Source organism: Lutra lutra, chromosome 14, assembly GCF_902655055.1.
Source record: "Lutra lutra chromosome 14, mLutLut1.2, whole genome shotgun sequence".
NCBI lineage: Eukaryota > Metazoa > Chordata > Mammalia > Carnivora > Mustelidae > Lutra > Lutra lutra.
The window spans coordinates 57,617,882-57,637,419 of NC_062291.1; the positions used below are offsets into that span (position 1 = coordinate 57,617,882).

General features: G+C 37.0%; 1 protein-coding gene across 16 annotated transcripts in view; it reads left to right on the top strand.

Annotated features, from left to right (window-relative positions):
- Window positions 1-19,538, top strand: part of LCOR (ligand dependent nuclear receptor corepressor) — a 144,251-nt gene that overhangs the window by 66,306 nt on the left and 58,407 nt on the right. For 14 of the 16 annotated variants that reach the window (XM_047701974.1, XM_047701979.1, XM_047701975.1 and 11 more), the window contains one exon: window positions 150-229. The exons of the other annotated variants lie outside the window; for them this stretch is intronic. In XM_047701974.1, the coding sequence (XP_047557930.1) occupies window positions 150-229 (80 nt within the window). The remainder of the gene's footprint in view (window positions 1-149; window positions 230-19,538) is intronic. 16 annotated transcript variants of the gene reach the window in all.

A 19,538-nucleotide genomic window follows, 5' to 3' on the forward strand; every position in this document is an offset into this window, starting at 1 on the left:
TTATTAAGAATTTTAAGACAAATAAGGAAACCGTCTACTATTTAGGGTTTTTGTTCTTGTTGTTAAAATAAATATTTTTTATATTCTCATTTGTTTCCTAAAAAATTCCTTTTCTTGACTGTTAATTAGTATTCCCACTATTTTTGCAGACTGTGAACCTGAAAACATTTCCGATTGGACTTTTGATGAAAATTGTCTATTCTGTTGCTTGAGAAGAGATAAAGTAAAGGTAACCAAAAAACTTGTGGAACTTCCCTAGAGTGGTGTTTTATAGTTTTTATTTTTTCAAAATTTGATTACTTTGTTGGAAGATTTATAGGAAAAGGAAGATGTGATTCCATATTTATTTATAAAAGATTTGATAGTAACTCAGTTTTGGTATTTAGACTGCTTCTAGTATGTTGATTAGCCTCTTGAGAAATCTGTATCCCACCATGCATTGCTTTATTTGTATAGTTCACTAGGCAGAATAATTAGCTAGATCTCAAACTGTTGGTTTATTTTAAATATGAAGTACATGATAATTCAAGCACTGGGAGTCATTTGTACTAAAAGCAGTAGCATGGATATGGGTCAAGTAGTTACAGTTCATGTAGCTTTATGACAAACTATGGTTTATGCTTTAGTATAAGATGTTACTTTATACTATTTGAGCATGAATGCTGTTTAATTGTAAAAATCAGCTATACCTTTGGGTTTCTGTTTTTATTGCTCTGTGTTAAATATTAATGGAGTTTTGGTTTAGAAACATATTTCAGTTGTTGGAAATATTTATTAATAATGGTTTCTTATCTTACTTTTTTTTTTAATGGTACTTCTGGTCCCTGTTTTGTTTTATTTTATTTTATTTTTTTAAGTAGGCTCCACATCTAGCTTGGATCCCAGTGGTAGGCTTGCACTCATAACCCTGAGATCAAAACCTGAGCTAATATCAAGAGTCAAATGCTTAACCGACTAAGCCACCCAGGTGCCTCTGTTCCCTGTTTTATTTATTTTTTATTTGTCAGAGTAAGAATGAGAGGGAGCAGGGGATAGGGGTAGAGGGAGAAGCAGACTCCCCACTGAGCAGGGAGCCCAATGTGGGATTCAGTCCCGGGACCCTGGGATCGTGACCTGAGCTGAAGGCAGACACTTTACCACCCAGGCACCCCCCTGTTCCCTGTTTTAAAGCTTCGGAAATGTTTTTAATTTCTCACCCTGCCTCGTAGGCTTCTAACAGAATCATTGACCAGATTCCATAAATTCTTCCCTCATATGGAGTTTTATTCTTTTTTTTTCCCCCACAGTCATTACTGTAGTTCATACCATTAGCATTATTTCTAGACTACTGAAATAACATGATTGGTCTTTTTTAGTTTTCTTCAGTCTTTTAAACACTGCTACAAGTTTAAACTCCTTCCCCCCAGCCCTCATCCCTCAAATAGTGTGGAAACATTATCCCATGCTCCGTTTCCAGTGACTTTTTTCATTGTATTCTGGTTCATTAGCCTAATGTTCTCTGCCTCAGTACTCTCCACAGGTCAGTCCACTTGTCTTTCTACTGCTGCCCTCTTTTTAATGATACCCCACAAGTCTTCTGTACAGTTTTCTTTCAGATAAACTGGTGCAGTCGTTTGTAGTAAACAACATGCTTTTACTACTTAGACTGTAGCATTGCATACCAATTGTTCTTTATAGCTTAAATTCTTCTGCCCTTAACTCTTAGCTTAAGCGTTCAACCTCCTATCCATATCAGTGGTATACTTCTGCTCTTACTGCTGTCTCGGCCTTTCACACTGTTGTAGTATTAATAACAATTATTTGTCAATTAAAAGTCTGCCTTTTTTTGTTCCTCGTTTTCCGTGTTTGTGTCTTATGTTCTGAAGTACATTGTCAACCTCTGAACACTGAACCGTGTTGTGTATTCTTTGTTACCCCTCCTTGTAACCACTGTACCATTATTTACCATTGTTAGCAAATTACTTTAAAATCTGAAAGCCAATTTAAGAGCTTTTCAGTGTGGTTTCCTTTTCTAGCTTACTACATGAAAAGTTGTTACTTTGGCTATCCAGGATGGTCTGTTATCACTGAATTAATGTGAACAGTGTTTTGAAATTCAGTGTGGTTTGAGAAAGACCATAAATTAAGTATCAGTGAAGTTGTAATTGATCACTTTAAACTGTGTGTGCATGCATATGCATGCATGTTGTGGCTATTGAACAAGTCATTTAAGAGGCATTTTCGTGGAATAGAAGGAGCAGCTATTAATTACCTTTTTTAGGGTAGGGTTGGGAAGAAAGCCCTTCTGTGTTCAGTAATTGAGTACAGTATATTCTTGTAATATGATTGAGTTTTCCATTGCTATGTGAGGTAGACTATTGTATGAGTATTTTTAGAAGACAGAAATAGCAAGGCATGGAACCATGTAGCATTTAGAACAGCTGTTCTTATTATTTTTATTCCTCAATTTCTAGTTGCTTTTCTAATTAGAAAGAATATTTCCATTTGACAATTTAGCTAGTTCTCGGAAAGCTGATATTTTCCGTTAGACACTTCACTATTTATCTTTAGCATTTATTTTTTTCAGACACAGCGAAAACATCTATAGCGGAAAATAGGAAAAGTAGAAAGCTTATTAGAAGATGTAAGTTATCAGCTATGTATCTCTAATTGTGTTAGACTTAAAGTGATTGAACTAAAACTTTTTGAAGGCACTTGGAGCATCTCATCTGAAAAGAACTAGAATGTGGAAGTAAATATATCCAGTGGGTTAAAGCTTGTGCTTTTTAAGTTTGGCTTTAAGAATCCAAGAGGAGGAAATCTCTGCAGAGTATGGTAATAGCCAATAGGTGGCAGCATAGAGCATAATAGTGGAATCTTGAGTTTGAAGGTGGCATGATGAGATATCCAGATATTTGGAAAAGCTGTTAGAAATATTGGTCTGATAGTTGGGAAAGAAATGGAGGTTATGCATGTTTTTTCTTTTGGACTTTTGTGTATATACAGGAGCTGTTAAAATGGATAGAGTAAATGCGTACCATTTTTTATACTTACATCATAAAATGTATAGGTAAAAAATACAGAGTAATCTCTTTGGAAAATAGAACAGGGGTTCACCTGGAGATAAGTAAAACAATTGTTGATCTACCCTTCAAGATTCTATAGTGGTTAGAAAATGAAATTTTTAAGGGATATGAAAGTAACATTTTTTGAATACTATGTGCCAGTTACTTTTACTTGTTCTTATTTAAATCCTCACAAGAATTGTATAAAGTTGGTTAAGGGCATCCCAGTTTTTTTTTTTTTAAAGATATTACTTATTTATTTGACAGACAGAGACCACAAGTAGGCAGAGAGGCAGGCAGAGAGAGAGAGAGGAGGAAGCAGGCTCCCTGCAGAGCAGAGAGCCCGATGTGGGGCTCGATCCCAGGACACTGGGATCATGACCTGAGCCGAAGGCAGAGGCTCTAACCCACTGAGCCACCCAGGCGAAGGGCATCCCAGTTTTAAAAATAAGAAATTTGAAGGATTTGAGAGACTATTATAGGCAACGTCATATGGCTAGAATTTGATCCATGTTTTTAGAATACATGCATTTTGATAACTAGGAACAGGGTCATTAACAGCAGGAATTAAACTAGAACTTGGAATGACTCAGTTTGAAAGAGAGAAGAGAAACAGAATGTAAATGGACATGAGTGTATTTGAAATAGCCAATCTCAGCTATGCCTAGGAATCTACTAGTGAGTACATGCCCCACTGGCTGCTTTCTTTCTTTTCTGTTGGACACATACTGGGCACTCTGTAAAATATTTAGTAAATGAGTAACTTTACTAAATAAGGTTTAATATACTTGACTTATATTAATAGCTAATTTTTGAGTGCTTACATGTGACAAGCATATACACACAGTTATGTTATATATGTACACACTCATCAGGCTTTTACACTTTTTTTAGCTTCTTTTTAAAAATAATTTTAGACTTACAAAAGTTGCAAAAACAGTAAAAAGAGCTAATGTATACCCTTTGCCCAAACTTTCCAAATGTTACCATCTTATATAACCACAATACAGTTATAAAAATCAAAAGAAATTAACATTGATGCCATATTATTTAATCTATAAACCTTTCACAGTTAGCCAGTGATCTCAGTAACATTATGTTTCTGGTCTAGGATCCAATCTAGGATCACACTTTATGTTTAATTGTCATGTATTCTTGGTCTCCTTTAGTTTGGAATAGTATTTTTTGCTTTGCCTTTCATAAATTCTGAACAATACTGACATTGGTTTATACAGTGTTGCTTCGATTTAGGTTTGTCTGATGATTCCTCATGATTGATTTTAGGTTATGCTTTTTTGGCAAGAATTCCACAGAATAACACATGATCCTTAGTGCACCCTATTGGGAAGCACCTGGTGATGTTTTCCTTGATCAGTTAGTTAAGGTGATGTCTGCCAGTTTTCTCTATTGTAAGGTTTTTATTTTTTTTCCACTTTCAGACTTAATAGGTATCTTGTGGAGAGGTACTTTGAGATTTTGTAAATATCTTTTTCATCATACTAGTTTCTCATCGAGTACTAATTTTGGCACCCATTGGTGAATGTTGCTTGAAAAATTACTACCTAGTGTTTATCAAATGATGATTTTCTATTATTCTGCTTCTCTTAGTTGGAATTCTACTCTAAGGAAGACCTTTCCCTTTTCTATATTTATGTATTTATTTACCTATCAATACGGAATCATGGATTCTTACTCTATGAATTATAATTCATTACAATCATTTTTATAGTTCAGTGTCCTAGATTTGGCCATTAAGAGTTCTTTCAAGATGGTTCCTCATCTTTTTTTTTTTACAAGTTTCTATAATTTTTTTTTTTTTTTTAAATAGCACCTCTTTTCTCTTTTGGTACCAGAAAATATCCCAGACTTACTTTTGCTTTCTCTGTCTCAGCTCTGGATTTCCCCAAGGAACTTTAGTTTCTTCTATTTAGAAAATTGTATAAGAAAGCAAGGTCTAGGCACTAGGTATCTTTACTGATAGGCTACTAGGTATCTTTACTGATACTAGAGGATCATTACTAGATCATACTAGAGGCTTTTATTAATTGTGTTGGTAGTATGAAGAGTCAGTTGAGAATTGTGAGAGGGGGTTCGAGAGATAAGAATAAAACATTGCTTTCAGTACTTATTGTCCCTAAAAATGGACTAACTCTAAGTGATAAATAAATCTATTGTATAGCTGTGCTTGTTTTGCTGAAGTAGAGTAGAGATAGCGCTTGTAGAGTAAAGAGCATGGATATTTTACTAACTAGGGGTAATAGGAGAGAAGATGTTATACCAAAATCTAAAATAATTGTGCTCTAAGGAAATTTGTTATAAGACTGTTAGTAAGTTTAGTATTTGACTAGCATTTTAGGACAGTGTTTTAAGAAGGCAGGTCTTGAGCTGTATTTTTGAAAAATACATAGGCAGAGGTGAGAGGGGCATGTCATAGGTGGAGCAGAACATTTATTTTTGGATTTAAACAGAGATAAGTTTAGAGCCAGATCACACAGATACCCTTCGTTGCCCAGCTAGCTGAGGAATCACATATTGAGATTCTTTTCATATTTATCATTAGTCTGTCATGTTGCATTTAGTCTGAACATTTTATAATTTCCTCTGGTTCATGAGTGTATATTAATTAGAAGTTTAGATACATCCTTTTAACATTTTACTTTTATTGCTACTTTAGCACATTGAAAGTTTACAGTAAGAGCAAATGATGAATCTTCTTACTGTTTTCTCATAGTATTCTACAACACGTATTTATTTCCAATATATTAGTTTGGGTATACTCATTGGTACTTGATATAACTTGTCTGTCATCTTGTCCCAGAGTACCACAGATCATTAAATATTCATAGTATGTACTATATGAAAGGAACATTGGGAAAAAAATATAGTGCATATCTATTAGGGATGAGAAAGAAATATGAGAGTTTTAAAGTTTACTTATTTATGAGATTTAAATAGACACAGGGCAGAGTTAAATGGATACCACAAGTTAGTACATGATGAATTAATTTCTTCATTAACTCTGTGGGTTTAAATTGTGAGACTTAACCTTGTACTTCAGAGGCCTTTTATATAGATTATTTTAAAAGATTAAGGAAACCCAGTTGACTCAGTGTATCAGTGCTCAGTGCAGGATCCCGTTAAATACCAAAGTGGAGTTTTTTTTTTAACTCCTACTCACCTGTAGATTTTTCCCTATAACAAAAGGCCTCAATAAACCTGTAGTCAGTGGTTATCTCTATTGTGTTAAATTTTATGTGGTCAGAGTGAACCAACAGACTAATGATTTGGCACATTTATTAAGTGTCTGGATCTGTGGTAGGCCAGAGGGTATACCATAGAAGTAAAACACTGATTCCTCCTTATGGACTGTTGGTGAGACCATGGATAACTAAACTAATGCTATTAAAGGAGATTTAAATTAGGGAGAGTTAAATAGGTAGGAAAATTGAGAGTAAAATCCCCTTCATTCTACTATATAATATTCTAAAAGATAGTATATACAAGAAAATTTAAGTACTAAAACACTTGAGAGGGGAAGTGGATGACACTTCATCAAGGAAATAGAACGCATCCTGAACCCTAAAAGGCTCTCTGTTTAGAGTGATTGGCTTGGTAGTCATTTTTAGGTTGTAATGTAGAGGAATTTATAATGAGAAAATTAGAGAAAGCTCTTGTAATAAACAGCAAATGACCTGAATTAAGGTTGTTGCTGTGAAGATACATAAGGAAGATGTGTATGTAAGGAATCTAGAATAAAGAAGTGTTGAAACTTAGTGATTAATGAGTTTATAAATAAGGACGAGAGAAATGATACTGACATTAAGCTTTCCAAGCAAGGATGACTTAGCATGGTGAATTAATAGAAGTTGAGAACTGAGAAGGGGACAGGTGTGGTGGCCAATTTTTATAGCGAGGATAATGAGGTTATTAGCAAAAGCAGTTTGTGGTGAAAGCAAACATTTAATTGGAAATGTCCAACAGACAAGGAGTTGAAATAAGAGGTCTGAGCTGAATACTTATTTGTAGGGTTTCTGAATACATGTGGTGATTGGAATACTTGAGCAGATCAATCTTTGATGAGGGATAAAATGCAAAATACTAAGAGCTAAAGACCTTCATTTTAGGAAGTAGAAGAATCAGATTGAAAGGAAGATAGAATCATAGAATGAATGAGTTGCCCATCTTGGATCAGATACCTCCCTGGCCCCTACTGTGTGATGAGTATGAGTTGTGTTTGTTGTACCAATATGGGCTCCTATGCAGTTTCCCCAAATGGGCCCTAAATGTGTTGACAGGGACCCCCAAACATACTGCAGTGGGGTTTGAGAGAATAGCTTCTCAAGAATATTGGCTGTAGGAGCCACACTATAAGTCTGACAGGGTTAATGAATAATTAGATGTTGTGGGAGTTAAGAAATGGGTAATAGTTTACTAGTTTCAAAAGTTGTCACTGACAGGAATGAGAGGAGAGAACAGGACCAGAGAAAGAATGGGCTGTTGGTTTAAGTAAAGGTTTTATGGGGAGCAGGAGAAAACTTACGTAATGTTTATACCCTTGGAAGAAAAGGATCTGGAATAAAGGAAGAGGTTAAGGTTATTAAAAGGTGGGAACAGTTGAAGAAAGCAAGATTGTAAGAAAATCAACAAAGGTATACCTGGGTGGCTTAGTTGGTTGTCTGCCTTTGGCTCAGCTCATGATCCCAGGGTCCTTGAATCATGTCCTGCATTGCACTCCTTGCTCATTGAAGAGCCCAGTCCTGCATTGCTCTCCTAGCTCAATGGAGAGCCTGCTTCTCCCCTGCCCCTCTCCCACATGTGCGTTTGCTTGCTCACTCTCTGACAAATGAATAAATAAAATCTTAAAAAAAAAAAAATTGACAAATTAGTTACTGAATAATAGTGGGAGATTCCTGTTGAAATAAGAATACAGTCAGTGTAATTATAGGAGTTAACAGTTGGCAGGAAATAAATGAGGCAAGAATACCTAAGTATAAGAACCCTGGCTAACTGCCTTGCTCACAGTGAGGTCAAAGAAAAGTGAGGAGGGGCAGAGGGAGAGGGTGAGAAAGTCTTAATGATGTTTAAAAAAACAATAAGGGAGAAATAGGCTTTAGTAACCGTACTCCTCATTTGATCGGCTACTTGCAGTTTTCTAGTTACACGAGCAGAAAAAAAAGATACTTTGAAAATTAGTAAAATTGCCTCTTCTGGCAGTGACATTTTTTAACCATTTTGTTGTTGTTTTTATTTTTTTTTTAATCAGAGATATAATTGACATATAACATTAGTTTTATATATATAACAATGATTCAGTATTTATATATATTGCAAAATGATCACCACACAATTACATAGTTAACATCCATCACCACACATAGTTACAGTTTTTTTCTTTTAATCAGGACTTTTAGGATTTACTCTCTTAGCAACTTGCAGATATGTAATACAGTATTACTAACTATAGTCACTATGCTGTACATTACCTTCCCAGGATTTATAAATGTAATTGGAATTTTGTCCCTTTTCCATTGTGTGTAGATAAATAGACCATATTCTTTTCTTCTTTTTTTTTTTTAAATAAATATTTATTTGAGAGAGAACTTGAGCATGGTGGGGAGGGGCAGAGGGAGAGGGTGAGAAAGTCTTAAGCGGACCCTGCGCTGAGCATGAATTCTGACATGGGGCTCAATCCCATGAGCCCAAGATCACTATCTGAACTGTTAACCAAGTGCATCACCCAGGCATCCCTAGACCACATTTTCTTTATATATTTCATCCGTCAACCCAGGTTGCTTCCATATCATGGCTATTGTAAATAATATAATGACCATAGGAGTGCATAAATCTTTTCAAGTTAGTTTTTTAATTTTCTTTGGGTACATACCCAGAAGTGGAATTGCTGGATCATATAGTTCTATTTTTTATTTTTGGGGGAACATCCATACTGTATTCCATAGTGGTTGTACCAGTTTACATTCCTACCGACAGTGCATAAGGATCCCCTTTTCTCCACATTCTCACCAACACTTGTTTCTTGCCTTTTTTGATAATAGTCATTCTAGCAGGTGTGAGGTGATACCTCCTTCTAGTTGTGATTTGCATTTCCCTGATGGTTCATGATGCTTAGCATCTTTTCAGGTACCTGTTGTCCATCCGTATGTTGTGGGAGAAATGTCTTTTCAGATCCTCTGCCCATTTTTAATCAATTTTTTATCCCTTACAGATACGTGATTTGCAAATATTTTCTCCCATTCAGCCAGTTGCCTTTTTACTTAGTTGATAGTTTCCTTTCTGAGCAGAAGCTTTATAGTTTGATGAAGCCTATTTGATACAGTTTTTTGGTTTGTTTGTTTTGTTTTGTTTTGCATTTGTTACCTTTGCTCTTGGTGTTAAATCTAAAAAATGATCCCAAAGACTGATGTCAAGGGACTTTACTGCCTATATTTTCTTCTGGGAGTTACACAGTTTTAGGACTTAACCTACAAGTCTTTAATCTGTTTTGAGATTTGTATGTATGGTGTAAGACAGTGGTCTAGTTTCATTTATTTGTAATGTGGGCTGTTCAGTCTTCCCAGCACCATTTATTGGAGAGACGGGCCTTTCCCCGTGGTACATTCTTGGCCTCTTTGTTGTAAATTAATTGCCTATATATGCATGGGTTTATTTCTGGGCTTTCTGTTCTGTTGTGTCTGTTTTTATGCCAATACCATACTGTTTTGATTGCTGTGCATTTGTGATATCATTTGTAATCAGGAAGTGTGAGGTCTCCAGTTTTGTTCTCTTTCCCAACAATGAATTTTTTTTTTTAAAGATTTTTTATTTATTTATTTGACAGAGAGAGATCACAAGTAGACGGAGAGGCAGGCAGAGAGAGAGAGAGAGGGAAGCAGGCTCCACGCTGAGCAGAGAGCCCGATGCGGGCCTCGATCCCAGGACTGAGATCATGACCTGAGCCGAAGGCAGCGGCTTAACCCACTGAGCCACCCAGGCGCCCCCAACAATGAATTTTTTAAAAATATTTTTATTTATTTATTTGACAGAGATCACAAGTAGGCAGAGAGGCAGGCACAGAGAGAGGGGGAAGCAGGCTCCCTGCTGAGCAGAGAGCCCGATGAGGGGCTCTATCCCAGGACCCTGGGATAATGACCTGAGCCAAAAGCAGAGGCTTTAACCCACTGAGCCACCCAGGTGCCCCCCAGCAATGCATTTTTAAGTAGGAAATTACTAAATCACTAAATGAAGTCTAGATTTTTTTTAATCTTATTTTTGTCAGTGTCATTTACATTTTGTCAGTGTAAAAACACAGGTTTTTTTCAGGTATTTAAATAGATCTTGAGGGGCGCCTGGGTGGCTCAGAGGGTTAAAGCCTCTGCCTTCGGCTCCGGTCATGATCCCAGGGTCCTGGGATCGAGCCCCACTTCGGGCTCTTTCTTTGGTGGGGAGCCTGCTTCCTCCTCTCTCTCTCTGCCTGCCTCTCTGCCTACTTGTGATCTCTCTCTGTCCAATAAATAAATAAAATCATTAAAAAAAAATAGATCTTGAGTTACTTTCCAACTCTAAAATATTATGATTCTCTGAAAAATCTATTTTGAAATATTGCTTGAGGTTTAGTTTGGTTTTATTGAGGAGAAGATTCTTAAAATTTATCAAAGCCCCAGACAATTTAGAATGTTCCTGGTTTTACAAAAATTTAGGTTAGAAAGAGTCATTTTAGGTGGAGCCCCCCTCAGGTTTTCATTTGAATGTCTTGTGCTGAGTCAGTTTTTCTTTCTGGCCTTTGGTGTAGGTGTGTCTTCTTTTTTCCTTTCAATTCTTAGGAACTGGTATTTGCATATTAGGCTTTCCTTGTGTTTTTTCACCTCTTAGAGCATGTTTGTCCTGCTTCTCTCCCCCCCCCCCTTTTTGCAAGATTTTATTTATTTATTCATTTATTTGAGAGAGAAAGCACATGAGCAAGGGAGAAGGGGAGGGGCGAAGGAGGAGGGAGAGAATCTGGAGCAGACCCTGTGCTGAGTGCAAAACCTGACACGCTTCCCCTGTTCTTTATCAGATTTCTGTCCTTTGCATTTAGATTGTGCCTTTTGTATTTCTTTTTATTTTGTATTTTGCTAAAATGTACATTAATATAATGTTTACTGTCTTAACCATTTTTAAGTGTTCAGTTCAGTAGTGTTAAGTATATTCGCAGGGGTTTTTTTTGCAGCCAAACACCAGAATTTGTTTGATCTTACAATTGCAGCTATGTCCATTAAATAATTCCCCATTTCCCTTCTCCCAGCCCCTGGCAATCGCTATTTACTTTTTGTGCCAGAGTTTAACTGCTGTGGGTACCTCATAAGTGAAATCAAGAGATATTTGTCATTCCCTGACTGGCTTATTTATTTACTTAGTATAATGTCTTCAGGGTTTCCTGTATTGCAGCTTTTGTCAGAAATTCCTTCTTTTTAAAGGCAGTGTAATATCCTGTTGTGTATATATACCACATTTTCTCTTCTCATCCAACAATGGACATGTGGGTTTGTTCCACCAGTAGTAGACACTTGGATGCTTCCACCTTTTGTAAATAATGCCACTGTGAACATTAGTGTACAAATATTTCTTCAAGACTGTGCTTTCAATTCTTTTGGGTATATACCAAAAGTGAAATTGCTGGATCATGTGGTAGTTCTATTTTTAATTTTTTGAGGGACGACCAAACTCTTCTTCCACATTGGCTGCAACATCTTACATTCTTACCAATAGTGCATAAAAATTCTAATGTATCCACATCCTAACGCTGGTTATTTCCTGTTTATTTGTTGTTTTTTTATAGTAGCCATTCTAATGGATGTGAAGTGGTATCTTATTGTAGTTTTGATTTGCATTCCCTTATGATCAGTAACATTGAGCATCTCTTCATGTGCTTGTTGGCCATTTATACATGTTCTTTGGAGAAATATCTATCAAGTCTTTTTTTGCCCATTTTAAAATTAAGTTGGGTTTTTGTTGTTGTTGAGTTGTAGACGTTCTTTCTAAATATTAAGCCCTTATCAGAATTGATTTGCAAGTATTTTCTCCTGTTTTGTTGGTTACCTTTTTACACCCTTGATGGATGGAAGCTTTTCGAATTTGATGTCCAGTTTATCTATTTTTACCTTTTTTTTGCCTGTTCTTTTGGTTTCATTTAAAAAATCATTACCAAATCCAGTGTTATGAAGCCTTTCCTCTATATTTTCTTCTAAGGGTTTATAGTTTTAAGTCATTGATCCATTTTGAGTTAATATTTGTGTATGCTATAAGGGAAGAATTTACTTTCATGCTTTTGCATGTGTGTATCCCATTTTCCCTATACCATTTGTTGAACAGAAGAGTGTCTTTTTCTCCCACTAAGTGGCACTCTGTCGTTTATATCTGGGCATGCGCTCTATTTTTTTTTTTTTTTTTTTAAGATTTTATCTATTTGAGAGAGCCCATGTGAGCGCAGGAGAGGGAGAAGCAGACTCTCCACTGAGCAGGGAGCCCAACGCGGGGCTCAGTCTCAGGACCCTGACATCGTGACCTGAGCCAGAGGCAGACATTTAACTGGCTAAGCCACCCAGGCACCCTGGGCTCTCTCTTTTATTCCATTATTTTATGTGTCTGTCTTTATCCCAGTACCATACTGGCTCTGTTTGTCAAAGAGCACACAAGCAGGGGGAGTGGCAGGCCAAGGGAGAAGCAGGCTCCCCACCAAGCAAGGAGCCCTACATGGGACGCAGTCCCAGGACTCTGGGATCATGACCTGAGCCAAACACATACATTTAAGCAACTGAGCCACCCAGGCATCCTAGTACCATATTGTTTTGATTACTGTAGCTTTATATTAGGTTTTGAAATTAGGAAGTGTGATACCTCCAACTTTCTTCCTTTTCAAGATTGTTTTGGCTCTTTGGGGTCCCTTGAGTTTCCATAGGAATTTTAGGATGGATTTTTGTATTTCTGCAAAAAAAAAAAAAAAAAATGCCATTGGGATTTTGATAATGGTTATGTTTTAAATCTATAGATAGTTTAGGTAGTATTGACATCTTAATATTAGTCTGCTTTTTTCTTTCTTTCAAAAAAAATTGTTTTTAAAGATTTTACTTATTTTATTTGACAGAGAGATATCACAAGCAGGCAGAGAAGCAGGCAGAGAGAGGGGGGGAAGCAGGCTCCCTGCTGAGCAGAGAGCCTGATGCGGGGCTAGATCCCAGGACCCTGAGATCATGACCTGAGCCGAAGGCAGAGGCTTAACTCACTGAGCCGCACAGGTGCCCCTCTTTCAAAAAATTTTGTCAGTTCCTTATTTCTAAAGTTAAAATCAGTAGCTATGTATTTTATTTTTTTATTTTTTATTTTTTTTTTTTAAAAGACACATTTATTCAGCGTCATGATTAGACTATTACATTTAGCAATCAACAGCATGGGTGCAAAAAAAAAATCTACATTAAAACCCTTTGTTGGAATGCTTTACACTTTCCACAGAACAGAAACTAAAATAACCTGTTATACAATTAGTCACAAATACAGTCCTCGGGTTTTTTTTGCCCATACACATGAGTATTGTCTAAAACATGTCTTCTTTGTAGCAGCTAGGCCCTGCCACCACTGTGCTTGGCTGAGTTCACAAATCTGTTGTAACCTGTAGCTTCCCTGTCACTTCTCTGGCTCTCCTCTCCTGCTAAGCTTTGTTTCCTGGCAGTAATTAAAACCTTCTGCCACTGCTGTAGCTGCTGCTGCTGCTGGAACCACCATAGCCACTTTGGTTTCGTGGTTTGGCGAAGTATTAGCCTCCACCACCATAAGGGCCAGAGCTTCTACCTCCAAAATTGCCTCCTTTCATGGGTCCAAAATTTGAGGATTGATTGTTGTAATTGCCAAAATCATTATAGCTTCCGCCACCTCCAAAGTTGCTTCCATCATTAACAAATCCGTTATAGCCATCCCCACTGCCACCATATCCACCACCACCTCGACTGCCACCAAAGCCACCTCGACCACTGAAGTTTCCTCCGCGACCAAAGTTGTCATTCCCACCAAAACCACCTCCACGACCACCACCAAAGTTTCCAGAACCATTTCGACCTCTTTGGCTGGATGAAGCACTAGCCATCTCTTGCTTAGAGAGCGCTTTCCTTACTTCACAGTTGTGGCCATTCACAGTATGGTATTTTTGAATGACAATCTTGTCTACAGAATCATGGTCATCAAATGTTACAAAAGCAAAACTCCTCTTTTTGCCACTGCCTCGGTCAGTCATGATCTCAATCACTTCGATTTTCCCATACTGTTTGAAATAATCTCTTAGATGATGTTCTTCAGTGTCTTCTTTAATGCCACCAACAAAAATCCTTTTCACAGTTAAGTGGGCACCAGGTCTTTGAGAATCTTCTCTTGAGACAGCCCTCTTTGGTTCCACAACTCTTCCATCCACCTTGTGTGGCCTTGCATTCATGGCTGCATCCACCTCCTCCACAGTGGCATATGTGACAAACCCAAAGCCTCTGGAGCGCTTGGTGTTTGGGTCTCTCATTACCACACAGTCCGTAAGTGTTCCCCATTGCTCAAAATGGCTCCTCAGACTCTCATCGGTTGTTTCAAAGCTCAGACCTCCGATGAAGAGCTTCCGCAGCTGTTCAGGCTCTTTGGGAGACTCTGACTTAGACATGATGGCGGTGGGAGGGGAGACTTTAACGATGCTTACTCGGCGGCGTCCACGGGCAGAAAGGCTGTATTTTATTTTTATTATGCCAAAAATTCCAGCTACTATGATTGAAATAAAGGTACTGTTAATAATTAAAAAGTAGTTTTAGCTTCAGATTCTATTTTCAAGAAATTTATAGTCTAGTGGAGGTGGTGAGGTAAGAAATATATACACACACAAAAATAATTGTTGTTTTTTTTTTTTTTTTTTTTAAGATTTTTATTTGTCAGAAAGAGAGAGAGTGTGCAGAATCAGGGAGAGTGGCAGACAGAGGGAGAAGAAGGCCCTGCTGAGCAAGGAGCCAGATGCGGAACTCAATCTCAGGGTCCTGGGATCATGACCTGGGCCAAATGCAGATGCTTAACCAACTGAGTCACTTAGGTGTCCCCACACATAAATAATTATAATACAGGTTATAAAACTAGTACTGTCAGAGTAGTATATAGATAATGTGCTGTAAGAGTTCAGAAAAAGGAAAAATTACCCTTAGCTAGGCTTTTATATTACTGCTCCAAATATTCAGTTGGTATCCTTCTGTTTATAATGGTCTTGGGCATCTAGGGACATCCATAGTCATAATGGAGAACAAATTGAAATTCAGAAGTTTTCTGATTGAATTGTGGATGATAATGGGGATAGTATAAATTTTTAATTTTCAGCCAGTGGAAGGATATAAGAAACCTTTGGTATTGACTGTGGATGTGGTTTACATTTGTCTTTTAATATTTTTAATGACTGTACAGGTATAAGGGAAGGAAAGCTATAACTGCAAATGCTGAATGGATACTGGTGAATTAAGTGTAGTGGTAATAATAGTCATTTGCCACTTATATTTTAGGCTTAATTTCCATAAAAAGTAGTAACAATATGATAAATGGATAAGAATCATTCATGGTAGGTTTGTTGTATATTTTGAATACCATATTTAATTCCTGATGTGTAGTCAAACTTCAGACTTTGTTTTTCCTATTCTTTAGCTTGATGGTTTGCGTAACAAAATTGACATATAGTAAGAATTGCAGCATTTTTTATCTTATTAGTGTAAAAAGCAATAATTTACATGAAGTAAGGTTTCTTTTTAGATAACTGACCTTAAAGAGTATGAGCATTTAAAATGGTGGAGCCATTTTCCTTAGACTTGCTGGCATTTAAAATAATAAGATGTAGGAGAGTGGCATTTAAATCAGTGAGTTGCATCTTGTCAGCTCTTTTTAGTTCATTGCTTGAAATGTCAGTAAGCCATAGGTAGCAGACATGGCTGCAGCTATAGGCCCATGATCTACTAGGGTGAGCTTGCTAACATAATTATTACAAAACTTTGCATGCACGCACATGCTTCTAAAATTCCTAGGTTTTTTATACCATATAGTATGATTTTTAAAAAAATTATTTAAATTTGGAGAACACCTGTAGAGAGCAAAGAATGGTCTTGAATTTAGATAGGGATGGTCCTAAAATGTTACCCCTCAGTTTTGTATCAGTATTCCTGAACTCTAGGCTCTCCTATCTTTTCCAAGTGAAATTTGTCATTATTTTTTCAGTTTCCTTTCCTGAAGTGTTATCTCTCATAAAGAAAATCAGCAACTATGTAAGTGTCCTTCCTCATTCTTACCCTCCAAAATACCAAAACTTGTAAGGTGACAAATGTCAGAGTTATGAAACAAACTTAAGGAAATGTTAATCTTTATATTTTGTTTAAAGTTTAATTTTATTAACTATTGCCCTAAGAACGAACTTCCATGTTGACATACTTTTGTTCCTTTATTTATTTGGTAATATCCTTGCTATTTCAGGGACTAGTGAAACTACTTTTGTTACAGTTTTTGGGGAAATCTAATAATTGGGTCAGGGGTCAGCAAACTATGGTATGTCTCCAAGTCCAGCCCATAGCCTGTTTTTGTAATAACCACAGGCTAAAGAGTTGGTTTATTTAAAAAAGGGGTGGGGGAGATGCAATAGAGACTGTATATGTCCTTCAGATACTAAAATATTTACTATGTGGCCCTTGGTAGCAAATGTCTTCCTCTCTTTTGAATGTCTTCTTCAGGTTGTTGAGATATTAAGAGAAGCCTGAAAGCTGTTAACTTCCATGTCTTATTTTTCTCTTTGCTTTTCTTCTGTGTATTGTAGCAGCTCATAACATAAGCAAACACAATTTAATGGCGAGAGAGCTGGGCTTATGAAGGAGATGATGGGAGAGACAAGGGAGACCTTGGCTTGTGGGAGAAAAATATGGCTTAGCATTTATCCACCTTACCTTTTTTACCTTTTTCCTTTGAAATAACTTCACTTTTTAAAAAATTTTTTATTAAGTAGGCTCCATGCCCAGTGTGGAGCCCAGTGTGGGTTGAATGCATGATCCTGAGGTGAGATCAAGAGTTGGATGCTTAACTAGCTGAGCTCCCCACATGCCCCAGAAATAATTTCACATTTATTGAAAAGTTGTAAGAATAGTATAAAAACTTTTTTCTTTAAAGATTTTATTTATTTGAGGGAAAGTGAGGGAGAGAGAAGGCACAAAGTGAGGGGGGTGGCAAGAGGGAGGGAGAAACAGACTCCCTCACTGAGTAGTTGGACCCTAGGATCATGACCTGAGCCAAAGCCGGATGCTTAACCAACTGAGCCACCTGAGTGCCCCAAGAATAGTATAAAAACTTTTAAGTACCCTTCACCTAGATTTACCAGTTGTTAACATTTTGCCACATTTGCCTTAATACTCATTTTCAGTCTTTCCTTCTGAATTAATACATAAAACATTTTCCTGAACCATATCAGAAGTTACAGACCTCATACCCCTCATACCTGTCTCTTCCTCCATATTTCCTTATACACTTCCCTATTTCCTAAGAATAAGGGTATCCACCTACTAAACTACACAGTACATTTACCAAAAATCAGTCAAGGTAACTTTAATACGGTATTTAATCTGTGACTCTCATTCAGATTTTACCAGTTGTCCCAGTGACTTTATAGTTTCAAAATTAATTCAAAATTCAATTTAGGATCACTAATTGAATTTGATTTTCTATTCTTCAGTCTCCTTTAATCTAGAATGGTTCTTCAGACCGATTTATTATTTATTTTAATTTTTAAAAATTCAATTTAGTTAACATATACTGTTAGTTTCAGGGGTAGAATTTGGTGATTCATCAGTTGCATAGAACACCCAATGCTCATTACATCAAGTGCCCTCCTTAATGCCCATTACCCAGTTACCCCACCCCATCACCCCTATCCCCTCCAGCAACCCTTAGTTTGTTTCCTATAGTTAAGAATCTCTTATGGTTTGTCTCCTTTCCTGTTTTCCTCTTATTTTATTTTTCCAGATTTACTTTTTTTTATTCCCCAGATTTACTTAATTTTTAATGACACTTGACATATTGGAAGAGTACGGGTCATTTGTTTTGTGGAATATCTTTCAGTTTAGGTTTTGAGATGTTTCTTCATGATTAAATTCATGTGATGATCTTAGCAGGGTATTAAATAAGTGCTGTTGTATCCTTGTCAGTGCATTACATCATGAAGCACACAATGTTAGTTTATTTTTTCAATTTATTTTTTAAGATTTTAATTACTTATTTGACAGAGAGAGACAAAGCGAGAGAGGAACACAAGCAGGGGGAGTGGGTGAGGGAAATAGGGGGAGCCCTATGTGGGCCTCCATCCCAGGACCCTGAGATCATGACCTGAGCTAAAGCCAGATGCTTAACGACTGAGCCTCCCAGGCGTCCCACAATGTTAATTTATTTAAAGATTTTATTTATTTATTTACAGACAGAGATCACAAGTAGGCAGAGAGACAGGCATAGAGAGAGGGAGAAGCAGGTTCCCCACTGAGCGGAGAGCCCGATGCGGGGCTCGATCCCAGGACCCTGAGATCATGACCTTGAGCCGAAGGCAGAAGCTTTAACCCACTGAGCCACCCAGGTGCCCCCACAATGTCAGTTTGGTAGGTGTTATTTACTTTGATCATTTGACAGGGTTGATGTTCACTAGGTTTCTCCATGGAAGTGGTTCTTCTTCTTCCTTGTAATTAATATAATTTGTGAAGAGATACTTTGAGATTACGTAAATCTTTCTTCTTTACTAAACTTTCATCCACTTTAGTTTTAGTATTGGTGGTAATTTCTTGCTGGAATCAGTCATTTTTCTGATGACTTGAAAATTGTTATTTTTCTATTATTCCTCTACATTTTTTCATTCTCTTTAGGCTGTGAAGAAGAGCTTTCCCATTCCCTCTGTCAGTTTGAAGTCAAAATTCCCAGATTTGATTAGTGGGAGCCCATTCAAGCCCATCTACTGTGTCCTTCTGACATGTCTCCATAATTTTTTTAGCTTTAATACTTTCTGGTACAGCAAGATAGTCTACATTCATCTCATCTTTTCCCTGCTCCAGTATTGGGGTTTTTTTGGTTGGGGGGGGTTCTGGTTCTTTTGGTGATGCACATACCCCTTTTTGGGGGAGTTTAGCCAAACTCCTCAAAAGTTTGGCTAGTCTGCATACAATCTCCTTAACAGAGACCAGCTTTTGGGCAAGACTCAGCCTACTTATCCTGCTTTATATCTTAAGATACAGCAAAAATAGTGAAAAGCCAACAGTTCATGGTGACTGACAGTATATCCAGATTACTATGCAAAAAGTAGGTGGCAAGTAAAAAATACTGTTTTTCAACCTAAAAATATGCTTGCTTGAGAAGGAGGTTTATATGAGGTTTTGAAAATAAGTGTCACATTTCTTCATGACTCTAAAAATGTCATTGAGTATCATTTGTTTGATTTCAAGTGCCAGAAAT